The sequence below is a fragment of the Microcaecilia unicolor genome, chromosome 10 (assembly GCF_901765095.1).
Source record: "Microcaecilia unicolor chromosome 10, aMicUni1.1, whole genome shotgun sequence".
Taxonomy (NCBI): domain Eukaryota; kingdom Metazoa; phylum Chordata; class Amphibia; order Gymnophiona; family Siphonopidae; genus Microcaecilia; species Microcaecilia unicolor.
The window spans coordinates 109,655,435-109,675,037 of record NC_044040.1 but is presented as its reverse complement, the minus strand read 5'-3'; the positions used below and the strand labels follow the sequence as shown (position 1 = coordinate 109,675,037).

At 45.5% G+C, this 19,603-nt stretch overlaps 1 protein-coding gene across 1 annotated transcript in view; it reads right to left on the bottom strand.

The window, feature by feature from the left end:
- The window catches only part of STAG1 (stromal antigen 1), a 1,758,022-nt gene that overhangs the window by 321,318 nt on the left and 1,417,101 nt on the right, over window positions 1–19,603 (bottom strand). Inside the window, 2 exon segments of the mRNA XM_030215628.1 lie at window positions 2,206–2,346; window positions 2,349–2,379. Coding sequence (XP_030071488.1) covers window positions 2,206–2,346; window positions 2,349–2,379 — 172 coding nt within the window.

Sequence of the window (19,603 nt, the reverse complement as noted above, 5' to 3'; positions counted from 1 at the left end):
ATTTGACTAAAGTCAACAGAAACAAAAAAAATAAGATTGTAATGAATTCTGTTACAGCAAACTATTTGTAATCCAACAGTCTAAACCCCATCTTTTTATTTAAAAAAATGTATTTAAGTTCAAATATGTAACTTTTGCAGACTGCTTATGGATCCATGACATGAAAAATGGACCAGTTTCAACATTTTTGGATTCACTACTTTGGTCACCTTTTCCCAGAGATGGTCACATTTTATATGGGTCTCAGTATTTTATGTCTTTTATAGGAACCATCAAGGTGTTCTCGATTTTCTCATGATTTACAACTTACTGTGTCTAATATAAAAAGATGTCACCCCCAAGCAACATGAAATCGGAATCTTGTAGGCAGGAGCCCTGAGGGTTGGATTGCCTTGCCACACAGACAGAAAAAGGATGTTAGCCATTCTCTCTTTAGGCACCATTTAAAAACGTGTATATTCCAATTAATATTCCTACAATTAGGATATCTGAATATTGTTGATAATGGCTCAACAAATCCTAGGTACTAGATCACAATGGCACCTATGACCAGGATTTCATGCCCTCAAATGTTCTTTTTTTAAAATAATCTTTATTAAGCACAACCAGCAACACCACAGGAGTCGCTGGTACAGTTGGTAAAAAGAGACCTTTATTGTATTTATGTTGTATTTGATCACTTTACTATTGTTATGCTGTTAACAAAATTGTACGTTTTATGTTAAACGGTACCTGTTGTACATCACCTTATATGGATCTCGTCATAAAGATGGTAATAAATCCAAGTAAATAAATAAATAAAACATAGAAAAATAAAGCAGAAGTACGGTGTACTCTTATCTGCTCAGAGTCAACGCATACAGTGAACCAATGAATAACCATTGCTTCAGAAGCATACAAGGAGAGGCCTAAAAACTGAAGCAACTGCCTCACAAACAGTGCATCTCCCAGGTCTGCACAGCAATTCAACCGAATGTAAGCATGGTACAGGAAACTTAGGAAATCTCATGGGACTTCAAATCACAAGACCAGCCCAAACTTCCTACATCACGTTGCTTAAAACCGAACCACGGCGCAGAGTTGGGAGATGCAAACAGCAAGGTAAGTACGATAGGTGGCAGAATCCCAAGCACATTAATTCCCTAGAAGTAACTGTTATGAGAGTGAGAGCCAAAAGAGATACTAGGTGAAGGCAGGGGGGGGGGGGGGGGGGGGGTTAATGAGTGAGAGAGAGACTGGGTGAAGGCTGGAAGGGGAGGGCTATGAGTGAGAGACTGGGTGAAGGCTGGAGGAGAGGGCTATGAGTGAGAGAAACTGCTGGGGAACCAGGCCACAGTGATCTGTAAAAACAGAGGCAAATTACCTCTTTGATTCACCTATTGAGGGGACACTGTCACACAGCTAATAGCATGTTCTGGGAAGGGAGACTGTTGACTTCTGCCAGTGATTTCTATAGCATTGTAAGGGAAGGATTTACTATAGTTTCTTTGCCCAGAATAGGGAAAAAGCCTACTTCAGGAAAATTACATTTTTGCTGTGAAAGGGAAATGCTGCTTTAAAGCATCATTTTATGCTACCAAATGCTGGCTCTTCCAAGCACATCGAGTTAGATTACCATCCTATTAAACATACAAAATGCTTTGTGACAGAAAATGTATCTTGTTTGCTAAGCTGAGGTAACATCTTATAAACTTGGAAGATACTATTCACATTATTTTGGTAGTTTAAAAATTTTCTTTGCAATGGCTTTTGAAAAAATCTCCAAATTAATCTAAATTTTATCAAAGCTAGATAATGGAGTGCAGGAGCAACCCAAAGGTTAGAGCAGCAGGTTTGAGAACCAAGGAAGTCCAGTGCAAATCTTACTGCGCTCCTGTTGAGATTTTGGCTTTGGGAAAGTCATTAAACTTCCACTGTCTAGGTACAAACTTACCCTGTAAGCCCTCTGTGGACAGGAAAATACCTACTGTACCTGAATGCAACTTGTCTTGAGACACAACTACAAAAGGTGTGAGCTAAATGTTAAAACCCTTCCCTAACAACCATGGTGATCATGCAAGACCTAAGTATGTAATTTCTGTCTACTACAGGAAAAATACCATTCTATGTTTTATTGGAAGTTCTGTATAGAATTATTATTTTTTAAAGCACTTTCTACTGAAACTGAAAGACAGAAGAGCAAATAAAATTCCTGTCCCAGCATACCCATGCTCTGATTCTCTTCATCTTGGTCAATGAAGACATGATCCATCACAAAGTTGAGAAGTTCCGACTGTAGTCCCAAGTCTGGATTGAACACCAGAGGCAGAAGACCCTCTCTGCCTCCTGTAGTTAACTGGTGGCTAATATCATCAAGAGGTCACAGAGCAGCATGAAGGCCTAGAAACAAAGTTATATCAACATTTACTTTCAAACATCCAAAGAGCAAAGGCAAACTGCCAATTTAAAATTTTACCTTTTTTTTTTTTTAAAGATATGCAGCTGGGTATATGAGTGTAATAGTGACTGTGCCTGTCTGATTTAAAGGGTGGTAAAATATAAAACAATAGTATGTTAAATAGCCAATGCTTATTAATTAATGCTTATGAAGATCAAGCTTAGTACATTCAACTTGACACTTGTCGAAGTCTTGATAGTTCGTGCCAGAAAGGGCACAATAATGAATTAGCAGAGTTCGCTAAAGAACTGAACTGAGCTGCACTGTGAATACAGTTGAGGAGTCAGCATGGGTATGCACTCTTACCAAAGTCTCTCTTTCACTGTTTGCCTGGGTTGTCAATGTAACAAGGCCCTTATTGTTCTTGTTTTACTGCAGTTTTTTGTGCACTAAAATTATTCTGACGTGGGAAGAGTTAGCGCCTCAAAAACGGGCACTAATGTTAGTGTCCAATCTCTGAACATGCATGGAAATAGTTGTATATGGAATGACTTCCAATACAGGAATGTATGCTAAAATTAGCATACATTTTTCTTCACCTTAATACTGATTTGTCCCTGATGCAACAGACCTCCAGAGCTGCCAAGGGGGGTCCTCATTTTTGAGAGGGATATTTTAGTACAAACCCCCCCCAGCCCCACCCCGCCTTGGATCCGCCCACTCTATCTCATGGCTCCACCCCAATTTCAATGCCATTCCTGAAAATAGTTTATTTACACCAGTGACAGCAGGGGATGGTAAGAGGGAGTGTTTCAGTTCACTCTCTTACACCCCCCTATCCAGCAACTAATTCCCCCAGGGACATAACTGCAAGGGGGCCTTGCCAACCCCCACCTTGAGACGTAAACCCACCCCAAAATTGTGGCACTGGTTGAATCAGCTGGCAGACCTGCCCCAGCCCCCGCTAGCTCAGGAGGTCCACTGCATGAGCCCCATACCATGCTATTTAAGCAGAGCAGCAGTTGGCAGCGTACTTCAGCCGCTGATGCCAGCCTACCACATATGCTCAGTTCCACGCACTTGAAAATGGAAAATAAGATGATCCCTTTTTATTGGACTAGCCTAATACCTTTTCAATTATGCTTTCAGAGGCCAAAACCTCCTGCTTGAGGTCAGGACAGTATACTGCTGTATGGTATCCTCTTCTGACGTGAGGAAAGAAGTGTTGGTCTCTGAAGGCCAGAGGACATCCGGGAAATTATAGACCGGTGAGTCTGATGTTGGTACCGGGCAAAATGGTAGAGACTAGTATCAAGAACAAAGTTACAGAGCACATTCAAAAGCATGGACTAATGGGACAAAGTCAACATGGGATTTAGTGAAGGGAAGTCTTGCCTCACCAATCTGCTGCATTTGTTTGAAGGGGTAAACAAACATGTGGACAAAGGTGAGCCGGTTGATATTGTGCATCTAGATTTTCAGAAGGCGTGTGATAAAGTCCCTCATGAAAGACTACAGAGGAAATTAGAGGGACATGGGATCAGAGGTAGTGTCTTACTGTGGATTAACAACTGGTTGAAAGATAAGAAACAGAGAGTAGGGTTAAAAGGTCAATATTTGCAATGGAGAAGGGTAGTTAGTGGGGTCTCTCAGGGATCTGTGCTGGGACCTCTTCTTTTTAACATATTCATAAATGACCTAGAGATGGGGGTAACTAATGAGCTAATCAAATTTGCTGATGACACGAAGTTATTCAAAGTCGTCAAATAGTGGGAAGATTGTGAAAAATTACAAGAGGACCTTACGAGACTGGGAGTCTAAATGACAGAGGATGTTTAATGTGAACAACTGCAAAGTGATGCATGTGGGAAAGAGGAACCAAACTGTAACTACGTCATGCAGGGTTCAGCGTTAGGAGTCACGGACAAAGAAAGGGATCTAGTTGTCATCGTTGATGATACGTTGAAACCTTCTGCTCAATGTGCTGCTGCGGCTAGGAAAGCAAATAGAATGTTGGTATTATTAGGAAAGGGATGGAAAACAAAAATGAGGATATTATTCTGTCGTTGTATTGCTCCATGGTGCGACTGCATCTCGAGTATGGTAAAAATATGTTCTTACCTGGTAATTTTCTTTTCTTTAGCTGCAGCAGATGAATCCATCTACTGGTGGGTTGTATCCATCTACCAGCAGGTGGAGATAGAGATCACTGACTTCAGTGAGTGGTATTGGACAACCAGCCCCTCTGTACGTTAGTATATGTCTCATCACAAAGCCAAAATAGCTCCACACGAACAGGATAAAAACCTTCCTCACCAGAAGGAAAACTTCAACAGAACCATAGGATTAGAAATTGTAAATGCAACTCTGTCCAATTCTTAATATTCATGTATAAAACTGTAAGAAACAAAACAGCCAGAACAACAAACTGACAGATTGAATATAACCCGAAAGGCGACGGTAAGCTAGGGAGGGATGCTGGATTCATCTGCTGCAGCTAAAGGAAAGAAAATTATCAGGTAAGAACATAATTTTACCTTCCTTAGCGCAGGCAGCAGATGAATCCATCAACTGGTGGGATGTACCAAAGCAGTCTCTAAACAGGGAGGGACACCGTCGCCCCTCTAGCCAAGACCGCCGCACCAAAAGAAGCATCAGATCTGGCTGCCATGTCCACTCTATAATGCTTGGAAAAAGAGTGAACAGAAGCCCAAGTAGCCGCCCATCTCCTGCAAGGTTAAAACTGAAGACTCCACCCACGAGGTAGACTGTGCCCTAGTGGAATAAGCACGCAAAGGTTCCGGCGCGACTCGACCAGCCAATAAATACACCGAAGAAATAGTCTCTTTAATCCACCTCGCATAGTCGGTTTGGAAGCAGCCTGACCACAACGAGAACCTGGGAAAAGCACGAATAAATGATCTGACGAAAGTCATTCGACATCGCCAATAGCGGAAGAGGGCACAACGTACATCCAAAAGATGAAGACTGCGAAAAGTCCCAGGAAAATCCTCTTTCCGAAAAGAAGGAAGAAACAGCGGGTGATTAAGATGAAAAGTTGAAATAACCTTCGGTAGAAAGGAAGGGACTGTGCGCAACGTGACACCAGCTTCTGAAAATTTTATTTATATTTATTTATTGCATTTGTATCCCACATTATCCCACCTCTTTGCAGGCTCAATGTGGCTTACAATTCTTCAAGGGTGATGGAGGTAGAAGAGAACATACAATTGGTTTAACAGAGGGTTTTTGTTACATGGTGGTGAAATACATGATGATTTTAAAGCAAAAGACATTAAAGAGCATTTCTGGATATATTAGAGATACGTGAAACACATGATAGTTTTAAAGCAACTAAAATTGCAAAAAAGGATCCCAAACAGAAAGGGCTTGAATCTCAGAGATCCTACAAGCTGAAGCAATAGCCACCAAAAACACTGTCTTGAGTATGAGATCTTTTCTGAAGCCTCCAGTAAAGACTCAAAAAGAGAATTCTGCAAAGCTTTAAGAACCAGATTAAGACTCCACGACAGACAAGGCTGCCTTAAAGGAGGACGAAGATGAAGTGCCCCCCCCCCCAAAAAAAAACCGGACTACGTCGGGATGTGCCACCAAAGAGGATCCTGACACTCTTCCCCGAAAACAAGCTAGGGCTGCTACCTGAACAAAAAAGAGAGTTATAGGCCAAAACCTTTTGTAAGTCGTCCTGCAGAAAAGGCCAACAACTGAGCCACAGAAGCATGAAAAGGAGACCATGCACGGGCATCACACCAGGACACAAAGGTACGCCAAACAGGGGCGTATGCCGTCGAAGTAGATCGCTTACAAGCCTGCAAAAGAGTAGCTATATCTACATCTGAATAGCCTTTCTTCCTCAAACGCGACCTCTCAATAGCCAGGCCGTAAGACCAAAGTGGGAGGGATCTTCCATATTTACTGGACCCTGATGAAGAAGATCGACCCTGACCGGCAGCCAAAAGGGCGACTCCAACAGAAGACGCACTAGATCCACATACCAGGGCCGCCGAGGCCAATCTGGAGCCACCAGAATGACTCGACCCGGATGCCGAGCAATCCTAAGAAGAACCCGCCCTATCAAGGGCCAGGGAGGGAACACATAAAGAAGACCGTTTATCGGCCACGGCTGAAGAAGAGCGTCCAGACCTGCTGACTTTGGTTCATTCCTTCTGCTAAAGAACACTGATACGAACTTCCGTGGAGCTGCCGGCCAGATGGCCGCAACTCTGTGAGCTCCACGAGTCCCCAATCGTGGACCCCCGCATAGCGCGCTCCCAATACTGAGCTGCGTGATTGAAATCGGCCCGGGAGTCCGCTAAAACCGGGAGGCATGCGAGCATAATAAAAAGCCCGATAATCCAGCGAGCAAGAGCCGCGAAAAGAATGCCGAGACTGCCCATCCACTCCCCCACAGGAAAACGCATGCACCCGATACCGGGAGGGAGCAGAACCGGAGAACGGCGAAATAAGAGCCCATGCTGAGGGTGATGAACGGCGCTCAGCATTACCTGTAGATCCGGTGGTGGCACGAATCCAGGCAAGTTTAGAGATCCAGAGAAGGGGAGGGGAGCAAAATGAGACAAAGAGACGCTGGCAGCCATTACAGGAAGTGAGGGGCTTTGAGCTGCAATCGAGAGACAACTGAAAGACTCAGAGAAAAAAAAAAAAAAAAAAAAAAAAAAAAAGAATCGCAAGCTGCCAGCATAAACTGTAGAGGGAAGGAGCCTGGCAGAAAACCATACCTCAGAGAGGCTTAAACTACACATCTTCCTCTCTCCTGCAGTACCTCAGCAACTCTCTAATACAGCCCTGAGAGTACAGGATATTACAATTGGTAGAAGGGATCCACAACCTGCAACAGCATTCTAACTTATCAGGAGTAATACAGGTCCTCAACCCAACAGTGCCATCTTTAATACATTTGTATGGCGGCTCGAGGATCAAAAAAGGAGGCGGAGAAATCCAGAGGAGGGGACTGAAGATGGCCGACAAGAGCTCTCCCCCATCCCCGTCAGAGAAGTCTGCATGGACCTCGGAAATAGTTGCAGAAGTGAAAAACTGCAGTGGAAGAGGCCATGAGCCACCAACTGCAACAAATAATTGATAAGCTAGACGGAATGGACCAGAAGTTTACAACTTTACTGCAGATTTGCAGGAGGTACAGCAAAGACTAGGCGATTGTAGAAACTAAGGCACAGGACTCAACAACAGATATTGAACAGTGACATCACTGGAAGATAAAGTGGATGATTTGGAGAACCGTTCTCGAAGGAACAACCTTAGACTGGTCGGAGTACCTGAATCGATAAAAGATGCTGAACTGCGGGGTTTCTTAGAACCTTGGCTTTCTAAAACATTGTTGACTCAAAGTACCCCGCGGGCCCAGTAAAGATAGAACGAGCTCATCGGCTGGGTCCCAGGAGAGCTCTCAACGGTAGGCCGAGGGTAGTAATACTCAGACTGCTCCACTATCACCATAAGATGGAAATACTAGCTGCTCTCAGGAATGGAGGGAAGCTAGAAATGGAAGGGCAACGGATTATGTGTTTCCAGGACTATTCCACTAAAGTGTCCCTTCAACGCAAACAATTTTCCCCGGATCTGCGGAAGGCTCCACAGCCTACAAATACGGTTCAGCCTATTATACCCGGCAAAGCTACGAGTACAACACAATGGAACTGTACAATTTTATGAAAATGTGGATGCAGCCCAAGCATTCGTGGATCAGCTAGAACGTGAAAGGCCGAGTACATCCAAGACGTGATGCTAAACACTAAAAATACTCCAGGTCCAGTTATGGAGTCCGGAAGCACAGAGGAGACAATGTGTAATACTCCGGAATACTGTAAATGATGTTTGAATGCTTTAGATACTTAAGTTAAATGTTGACAATAATGTTGATTAGTATACGCAAAGGGAGAACGTGCATAGCTCAAGAATGCTTTAAATGATATCTAAATGTTTAGGGCCATCAAGTTAAGTGTTGATGTTAATGCCGTTAAATATGTGTAAAGGGAGAGAAAACACACTGCAGCGAGCTTCAGGGGGTTCTCGATCGGATACACGGAAGTAGAGCACCTATGGTGCCAGCAAGAGTAGGTGGGGGTGGAAGGGGAGGGGTGGGTAGGGAAGGGGGGGGGTAGCACTGTTAATTGGGGATGGATTAGGGTAATGCATAGGACCAAAAATGCTCTTAAAGGAGGCACTTGGGGGGGGCGCAGGCTTGGACGCCCACCCAGGGAAGACACAACGACTTAAAAAGCACCAACAGAGGAATAGACTACATACAGACCATGGTTAGGCTAGTCACATGGAATGTGGGAGGCATCAACTCACCCATAAAAAGAACAAAAAATCCTACAACATTTGCAGAGACACCAATATAGACATAGCTCTATTGCAAGAGACGCACCTCAGCCCAGAGGAACATGCAAAATTAAAAACATGGTGGGTGGGGGAATGTATCTCTGCCGGGCACAAGGGAAAAAAGGAGGAGTGGCAGTGTTACTCCGTAAAGGAGTGGCGCCTTGGTACGCCCATTAGTACAGACCCTGGAGGTAGATTTGTATTAATGGAATAGAGGTTTCCGGTCAGAAGCTGCTAATTTGTAATGTATATGCTCCCAATCATATGACAGACATTTTTATAACCAGGTGATGCGCCACCTGAGTTCTTACCCCGGGAGAAACATGTCCTGGTGGGTGGGGATTTAACACGTGTGGGATGCCTCCATAGATAGCTCACAGGGGACAGAGGAGAGACACGGTGGCCTCCACAAAGGCCTGAAAAAGTTGGGACAGACTTAGACCTAATAGATGTATGGAGAGTGTTACATCCCACTGAGCGGGGCTATACACATCACGCACGAGCGCATGAGTCCCAGGCTAGAATAGATTACATACTCATATCAGAAGAGATGCTTGAGAGGGTAAAGGATGTGTCTATTGGCCCATACACGATTAGTGGACCATGCCTGGGTATACGTAGAGTGGGAGCTGGGAATAAACCAACATAAGGGGAGCTCTTGGCAATTTCCCTTAGACCTAGCAGGAGATGACATCTTCAGAGCTAAAACTAAAAGAAACGCTGGGAGGAATATGAAAGCTTGAATCAACAACACATAGGAGATCCAGTTCTGTTTTGGGACGCGGCAAAAGCAGTGATAAGAGGAGAAATAATCAGTTATTATCACCACATTAGAAAGACGCGAAATAGAGAAATATTGCGTTTAAGTAAATTAGTGTGTAAGGCACGCCAGACATATGGAAGGACACATCTAGAAACCCACCGCAGCAACCTTTTAGAAGCCCAAGCCTCATTGAATATGCTTCTACACCAAAGGGCCTCTAAGTCCCACTTATACTACAAATTCCAGCTACACCGCTTTGGAAACAAAGCAGGGCGCCTTCTGGCACGCCTAGCTAACCGAGAGGGAATAAAAGACAAGTATTGCAAATCAGAGGGCCCCAGGGGACAATAGAACGTGCAGCTGATAAAATCTGTGAGACCTTTGCAAAATTCTATAGCGAACTGTATGCGCAGCCAAGGGAACAGGTCATGCCGGGATCCCTGTACTTAGATAATTTAGACCTTCCAACTCTTAGTCAACGAGATAAGGATAAGTTGAACCAAACAATTATAGCTGAAGAGGTATTACTGGCTATTAGGCAGGGTACCCCTTTTAAGGCGCCTGGTCCCGATGGCATGCGCATAGAATTTTATAAAATGATGGGAGAGTTCATTGCACCGACCCTCACCAAATATTTTAATGCAATGGTGGATGCAGAACGCGTGCCGGAGGTTTTTGTCTATAGCGCAAATAGTGGTTCTCCCAAAACCAGGTAGAGACCCGCAACAACCAGAATCATATCGCCCCAATATCACTTCTTAATGTGGAAATTAAAATTGTTGGCTAAACTTATGGCCAATCGAATGAAAAAAGTACTACCCAGCTGGTGCACGAAGCGCAAGTTGGATTCGTGGAGGGCAGAGTTATAGCTAAGAATCTAAGGAAAATAATCGGGGCATTGGAGACGAGACAGAAGAAAGACACCCCTCTTTACTTATAAGCTTTGATGCAGAAAAGGCTTTGATAAAGTGTATTGGCCATTTATGTTCTCCACACTAGAAAAATATGGGTTTGATGGTAGATTCCTGTCAGCGGTCCGGCTCTCTATTGTAATCCAAAAGCACGGGTGAAAGTTAATGGGATGGAATCAGAGGAGTTCCCAATATGCCGAGGAACTCGGCAAGGGTGCCCATTATCCCCGTTACTCTTTGTCTTGTCACTGGACCCGCTGATTCGAGATATAATGGCTAGCCCAACAGTGCAAGGTGTCCGAGTGGGTCGGAACCATATTTAAATTAGCAGCCTTTGCGGACGACCTATTGGTATTGTTGACGGAACCCCGGACGTCTTTTGCGGACCTCATGGAATTGATGAAAGAATACGGTGACTATGCAGGATTTAGCTTGAATTTGACTAAGTCGGAGGCCTTAGCTTTCTCAGCAACAGTGAAATCACTATGGGATCAAAGTTTTCCACTAAGCTGGGTGGAAGGATCTTTTAAATACTTAGGGATAAAATTGACTATGGAATTGGAGAAATTGCATGACTTAAAACATTACCACTTTGTTAGAAGGACAAGAACCAAACTAGAGGGGTGGATGGCCTACCATTGTCCTTGAGGGGCAGGATAAATCTAATCCAAATGGTGATATTTCCTAAGTGGTTATACCTCATGCAAACGCTCCCCATTCGATTACGCCGAAAGACCTGGCGAAACTCACAAAACTTATCAGTAGATTCTGTTGGGGAAAAAAGAAGCCCAAGATCCAGTTTTAAAAAGCGTTACTGGGAGGATGGCACCGAGGGGGGGGGATGGGATTGCCTGATATAGCCTTATACAACCAGGCCTGCCTGCTGAGACATATAGGAGATTGGATAGGCCAATCAAATATATTTACACCAATAGAGGTGGAGCCGAGAATATTTTGCCCCCTATGATGTTCTAACCCTCCTACATCTCGATCAGAGACAAGACTCCGACCCAGTTCAGAGCGGTGTCGGCTGTTACAACCATGCGCATGGCTTGGAGAAGGCTGGCTACCAACATGGGGGCATGCCGACAACGTCGTAACTGTTAGCACTCAGAGGAAACCCCGAATTTGAGCCAGGGCAGAGTAATGCCACATTTATAAGATGGGGAAATAAAGGAATCACAAGGGTGGAGGATCTGATGGGACCAGAAGGGAACCTCCTAACATATGAGGAATTACAAGATAAGATAGGGAATACTTGGGGAGACCGCTTTGCCTATGCTCAGGTCAAGCATTACATTCTACATCTAACCAGCATGCCCTAAGACGGAAACTTGGACATCTGGTCAGCACATTTTTCCAAAACCTAGAGATAACGGGAATGACAGTTTCCACTTTATACAGAGCGCTTGTGTCCCACTGCCCCCAAAATAACTTGGGATATATCATACAAAGATGGGAAAGAGATTCGGGGAGGACATTAAGAGGATGGGACATTGGGCAACATTGAGACGCATACCGTCACTCACCATAGATGAGAGATTAAGAGAGTGTGGGTACAGGGTGGTCATGAGGGCATATATGTCAGGGCAACAATGGGGACATGTGAGGGCCTCAAGTGATACTAGGTGTGTAAAATTGCAATCAAGCCCCACACAACTTATATCACGCTTTCTGGGGCTGCCCAAAGGTACGTGCCTTTGGAGACAATACAGAGTTATCTAACTAGAATAACACAGGTCCCAGTAGGTGGGACCTGGGATCATTATGTCTTAGACACACAAGCAGCTTTCGCGGACCCAGGCGAAAGGAAATAGAATTTGGTGTCGCAAGGTAATGTTTAGTCGCCAGAAAGACTATTCTACAGAAGTGGATAGACCCGGATCCACCAGTGTATTGGCACTGGAGGAACCAGATACATGAGTTGGCCACCTGGGAAGCCAGAGAGGCGAAGGGCGCCCCCGAAAAGGAAAAAACAGTTCATGTCCATAGGGGGCCAATATATACAAGGAATTAGTCCACGGGGGCGAAGTTTGCTCCTCAGTCGATTGTGAAATGCCTTGGCAGTATACATGGTCTGTACGTTTAAACCCACTATCCCCAGTATTGATTGCTTACAAGAAACAAGGGGGGAGGGAGGATGGAAGAGTGGGGAGGGAGGGGGGGGGGGGAAGTACATAAAAAAGTTGATAATGGTCTGTTTACTACTTATACAGTGGGGGAAATAAGTATTTGATCCCTTGCTGATTTTGTAAGTTTGCCACTGACAAAGACATGAGCAGCCCATAATTGAAGGGTAGGTTATTGGTAACAGTGAGAGATAGCACATCACAAATTAAATCCGGAAAATCCACATTGTGGAAAGTATATGAATTTATTTGCATTCTGCAGAGGGAAATAAGTATTTGATCCCCACCAACCAGTAAGAGATCTGGCCCCTACAGACCAGGTAGATGCTCCAAATCAACTCGTTACCTGCATGACAGACAGCTGTCGGCAATGGTCACCTGTATGAAAGACACCTGTCCACAGACTCAGTGAATCAGTCAGACTCTAACCTCTACAAAATGGCCAAGAGCAAGGAGCTGTCTAAGGATGTCAGGGACAAGATCATACACCTGCACAAGGCTGGAATGGGCTACAAAACCATCAGTAAGACGCTGGGCGAGAAGGAGACAACTGTTGGTGCCATAGTAAGAAAATGGAAGAAGTACAAAATGACTGTCAATCGACAAAGATCTGGGGCTCCACGCAAATCTCACCTCGTGGGGTATCCTTGATCATGAGGAAGGTTAGAAATCAGCCTACAACTACAAGGGGGGAACTTGTCAATGATCTCAAGGCAGCTGGGACCACTGTCACCACGAAAACCATTGGTAACACATTACGACATAACGGATTGCAATCCTGCAGTGCCCGCAAGGTCCCCCTGCTCCGGAAGGCACATGTGACGGCCCGTCTGAAGTTTGCCAGTGAACACCTGGATGATGCCGAGAGTGATTGGGAGAAGGTGCTGTGGTCAGATGAGACAAAAATTGAGCTCTTTGGCATGAACTCAACTCGCCGTGTTTGGAGGAAGAGAAATGCTGCCTATGACCCAAAGAACACCGTCCCCACTGTCAAGCATGGAGGTGGAAATGTTATGTTTTGGGGGTGTTTCTCTGCTAAGGGCACAGGACTACTTCACCGCATCAATGGGAGAATGGATGGGGCCATGTACCGTACAATTCTGAGTGACAACCTCCTCTCCCTCTGCCAGGGCCTTAAAATGGGTCGTGGCTGGGTCTTCCAGCACAACAATGACCCAAAACATACAGCCAAGGCAACAAAGGAGTGGCTCAGGAAGAAGCACATTAGGGTCATGGAGTGGCCTAGCCAGTCACCAGACCTTAATCCCATTGAAAACTTATGGAGGGAGCTGAAGCTGCGAGTTGCCAAGCGACAGCCCAGAACTCTTAATGATTTAGAGATGATCTGCAAAGAGGAGTGGACCAAAATTCCTCCTGACATGTGTGCAAACCTCATCATCAACTACAGAAGACGTCTGACCCGCTGTGCTTGCCAACAAGGGTTTTGCCACCAAGTATTAGGTCTTGTTTGCCAGAGGGATTAAATACTTATTTCCCTCTGCAGAATGCAAATAAATTCATATACTTTCCACAATGTGATTTTCCGGATTTAATTTGTGATGTGCTATCTCTCACTGTTACCAATAACCTACCCTTCAATTATGGGCTGCTCATGTCTTTGTCAGTGGGCAAACTTACAAAATCAGCAAGGGATCAATACTTATTTCCCCCACTGTATGTGAAGATCTATCAAACCGTTGCAGTTTATATTTTATGGTATTTGTTACACCATGTTATTTCACCATCAATAAAACCGTTGAAACATAATTATAATACATCGCTGAAATATAAACAGTTGTAAGGAGGGGAGGGGGGGTGGGGGGGGGGGAGAAAACGGGAAAAAAAGTGATTGACGAGGTTGAACATGTTTGTTTGTTTTTTTTTTTGGAATGTCGATCTGTATACTGATCCATGTTGTATGAATACTCCAAGCTGAATTGTATTATTCATATCGTCAATAAAACAGTTTAAACATAAATACACTGATACCTTGGCGTTGCTCTGGTTTGCCATGAGGTCCATTGTCGGACTTCCCCACTTCTGACAGATCAATTGAAACACCTCTTCAGACAACTTCCACTCCGCCGGGTCCAAAGTGTTGTGACTGAGATAATCCGCTTGCACATTGTTGATCCCCGCAATGAAAGCTGCCGACAGAGATTCCAGATGAAGTTCTGCCACCAAAGGAGACGACTCACTTCCGGTTGCCAGGGCTGAACTCTGAGTGCCCGCCATGACGATTGATATAAGCCACTGCCGTCGTGTTGTCCGAAAAAACCTTGTACCTGCTTCCCCTCCAACAGGGACTGAAACTGTACGAGAGCATTGAACACTGCCCTGAGCTTGAGACGACTGATTGGCCAACTTGCTTCGGTCGTGGACCAAGTTCCTTGGGCATACCATTGTAGACAAAGAGCTCCCCAACCTGAAAGGCTGGCGTCTGCTACAAGAACTAGCCACTGTGGCAATCGCAAGAGAAATTCCTCTCCGCAAGTGGGGACCGTGAAGCCAACAGACTGTGTTTTGCCATGGCGATCCAAGGAAGTCTGCATTGATAATCCTGAGAGACCGGCGACCATCTGCCTAAAAGCGACGACTGAAGAGGCCTCATGTGAGCTCTGGCCCAAAGGAACCACTTCCAAGGTCACTGCCATGGAACCTAGGACTTGCACATAGTCCCAAGCCCAAGGATTGGACATCCAACGAAGATAGAAAATCTGAGCGTGAAGCTTGAGTACCCTCTTGTAGTGTTGAATCGAACTCCCAGATAATCTGACTGCTGAGATGGAACCAGATGACTCTTGGGAAAGTTGATCACCCAAACCCAACGACTGTAACAGACCGATGACTCGGCCAGTCGCCCGATGGCTCTCCAGATGCAAAGGTCCACCCGAATCAACCAGTCATCGAGGATAAGGATGAACTCTGATTCCTTCCTGCCACAGAAACGCTGCCACCACCACCATGACCTTTGAGAACGTCCACGGAGCTGTAGCGAGACTAAAGGGGATAGCCTGAAATTGAAAATGACGTCCCAGAACGGCAAACCGTAGAAAACGCTGAATGTGGCTGACAAATGGGAATATGCAGATATGCCTCCTTGAGATCTAAAGCGGTTAGGAAACTCTCCTGGCTGAATAGCCGTCACCACGGACCGCAAGTTTCCATGCGGAAAATGCAGAACTTTCAGGAACTGATTTAGCTTGTGGAGATCGAGAATGGGCCGAAAGGCACCTCCTTTTCGAGGTACCACGAAATAAATGGAATAGCGGCCCGTTCGAAGTTAAGCAGGTGGAACAGGCACCATAGCCCCGAGATTCACAAGGGACCGCACAGTAGTCCTAACAGCCAATCTCTTGGCAGCAGAACCACAGCGGGACTCCAAAATGGTGTCGCCTATGGGCGAAGAAAACTGTAGCTTATAACCTTCTCTAATAATGTCCAACACCCATTGGTCTGAAGTAATGTTGGCCCACTCTTCGTAAAACGAGGTCAGCTGACCACCTATTTCGGGAACAGAAGAGTGGACCTGCGCCCCATCATTGCGAAGGACGTCCTGAAACTCCAGGATGAGAGCTGGAGGCTGCGGAAAGGAAGTCCTCTGCTGAAAACAAATACGCTGAAAGTTAGGGGCAGCCCGGCCCGGGCGATATCTCCTCACTTCTATGAACGGGGACGAGAGAAGGAAGTCGCAAGAAGCCCTCCGCGTCTGCCGAGACCTATCTTCTGGAAGACGTTGACCTCTAGAGTCACCTAAATCCTTTACAATCCTTTCTAAATTTTCTCCAAAAAGAAGCTTGCCTCAAAGGAAGTTAAATGAGCCTCTGCTTGGGAGGCCAAATCTGCCGCCCAATGACGCAGCCACAACAGACGATGAGAAAGAAACCGAGAGGGCCATAAGTTTAGCCAAAGAATGAACTAGATCATAAAGGAATCAGCTAAGTAAGCTAAACTGATTCCAGAAGGGCAGAGAAACAGAAGCAAAACAGAGGCCCTATCCTCCGTTCCTGCCCCTGTGCCTGATGAAGCCAACTTAAGACACGCTCTAGCAGAATATGAGCTACAAATAGACGACTGAAGCTAAGGCTGAAACGTCAAACGAACGTTTTCAGAGAGGCCTCAAGGCGCAATCTTGCATATCTTTAAGCGCTACTCCACCTTGTACAGGGAGAGTAGTCTTTTTGGTAACATCCGTTACCAAAGCATCCACAGGAGGGAGAGTACACGTCCCGCTTGATCCAAAACCACAGGATAAAGCGCGCAACATGCCTTAACAACTTTAAAGTCCCCTTGGGGTCAGACCATTGAGCCAAAACCAGTTCTTGAATAGCTTCATGCACAGGGAAAGCCTTAGAAGGCTTTCTAGTACGATTTCTTAGAAACTTCTATGTCTGAAGATTCTGAAAGATTGACTTTGATGGTGACCTTTGTTTTTGAGCAAGATCTGGAGGCGATTAAATGCCTATATTTTAGAAATGCAAAAGCATTTTTCCTGGGTAAAAAGATATGGATGTTTCCAGACGTAACTAGTTCAACTCAGGAAAGTTTTTCTATCTCTTAGGGCTGAACTTTAGCCCTGGGAGCATCATTTTATCTTAATTATCCTTGTAAATGCGTGATTAAATTCTTGGGATAAAGTATGTTTTTTTTCAGCCCGAACATCTTAGTGAATTTATAAAAATGAAGAAATTGGCAGCTGGCTAGAACCAATGATTCGGGTATATTTAGTATGGATAGATGAGTGCTAAGCTATGTTATTTTAGTATTTACTTTAGGATTTCTCCTTGTATTTTTTTTCATGTGGCCCTCTTTTTTGTGGTCTAAAGAGGATAAAAATATTTTTCTTTCATAGCTATATTGTTATAACTTTAAAGATCCGTATTTCCTGTTCAAGTTTGTATATGACTTGTAAATAATGTAAATGCATTAAAAAAAAAAAAAAAGGCTTTCTAGTACTGGTCATCTTGAGATTGACTGAAGAAACCTGAGGCTCTGGATCTGAAATATCCAGAGCCACCAAAGCATTAGAAATCAAGGAAGAAAGCTCTTCCTTATGGAAAACCCACATCGCAGTAGGGTCATCCGGCTCTTCCTGCTTGAAATCCCCTTCCTCAAAATCATCAGCCCTAGAAGGGCAAAGAGAATCCCCTGAGAGGTCAGCCAACGAAGGCAAGGGAGACCCCTGACTCAAGGATGCACCCTCAGAAAAAGAAGAAATTCTCCTTCTTTTAGGAGCATCCGGAGCAGAAGATATAATCCGCTCTACTTCTGGCAAAGCAGAATACAAAGGCTGCAAAAGGCTCTTGAGGAGCCTGCTGAGAAGGAGCCTTTTTAAAAAGAAAAGCTTGGTGCAACAAAAGAAAAAAACTCTGGGGAAAATGCAACTTCTGACTCCCCAGGCACCAAAGTAGAATCTCCCGACAGACGGACCGACGCTGCAGACAGCCGGTCCAAGTCCACTGCGGGTAAGGGCTCCGAAACCGCCATCAGCTGACTGGCGGGCGCCGACTCAGAGGCAGGTAAAATGGCGCCTAAAGGAATGCCCGCAGTGCGGGAAACCGAGGATTCCACAATCGGAAGCGGCTCAGCTGGTAAAAGTTTAGTGCAACCGGCTACACACACTCCCGCTGCTGATCTCTTCTTACCGCAGCGGGAGCAACGCTTCACTAACTCCGCGGCCATATCGGACATTCCCCGCTGGCACAAAACAAAATTGCTACTCAACCCGCAGCCAAAGTTCAACAAACCTCTCAGGAACAGCGAGCCTGAGTTCTTGCTGCCAGTAGCAAGATGGAACCTGGCTGTCTTGTCTCTACTTCGTTAACACTTTTGCAAAACAGGCAAAACTGAAAAGAAAGTCCTGAAGCTGTTCTTTAAAATCCTGCTTTGTTTTGTTTTTTTTAACTGGTGAGCAATGGCGTAGGAAGGGTGGGGGCGGTGGGGCGGTCCGCCCAGGGTGCACGCCACAAAGGGGGGTGTCGTCTCCGCTTGTTCACTGCTCTCTCTGCCCCGGAACAGGTTACTTCCTGTTCCTGGGCAGAGAGAGCAGGGGAACCAACGGAGCCGACGCAGCTCCCAGCGACTGAACTCGGGGCGGAGCAGTCCTCCTGCCCGCCCTCCTTGGTAAGACTGCGCTCCGGGGGGGGGGGGGGTGCGTTCGCGCTCCGGGGGGGGGGGGGGGCGCAGCGGCAAACCGCCCTGGGTGTCAGCTGCCCTCGCTACGCGTCTGCTGGTGAGGAAGGAGACAGCAATCAGGCAGGGAGGCTAACAGGGACACATAGTGAGGCAGGGACCTGCCAGGAAGTATGCCCTAAGGATGGCACAGTAGCCAAACACCCCTACACTCAACTGCTAGCCAAGAGTCCCAAGGAGCTAAATCCAGGAGCTGGTCAGAATATGTCCATCACCTGCTGGAGATACAGAATACTAACGTACAGAGGGGCTGGTTGTCCAATACCACTCACTGAAGTCAGTGATCTCTATCTCACCTGCTGGTAATAAGGATACAATTACCAGGTGATGGATTCATCTGCTGCCTTCGCTAAGGAATGTGTCAATTTTGGTCGCCGCACCTCAAAAAAGATATAGTGGAATTAGAAAAGGTGCAGAGAAGGGTAACGAAGAGATACAGGGGATGGAACGACTTCTCTATTGAGGAAAGGCTGAAGAGGCTGGGGCTCTTCAGCTTGGAGAAAAGACAGCTGAGGGGAGATATGATAGAGGTCTATAAGAGAATGAGTGGAATGGAACGGGTCGATGTGGAGCGTTCTGCTTACGCTTTCCAAAAATACCAGGGCAAGGGGGCAAGCGATGAAACTGCAGTGTAGTAAATTTAAAACGAATCTGAGGAAATTTTTTTTCACTCAACGCGTAGTTAGACTCTAGAATTTGTTGCCGGAAAAAGTGGTTAAGGCGGTTGACCTAGCGGACTTTAAAAAAGGGTTGGACGGCTTCTTGGAGGAAAAGGCCATAGAATGTTATTGAATGGACGTGGGAATAATCCACTATTTTCTGGGATGGACGGGACAAATTTTTTCTT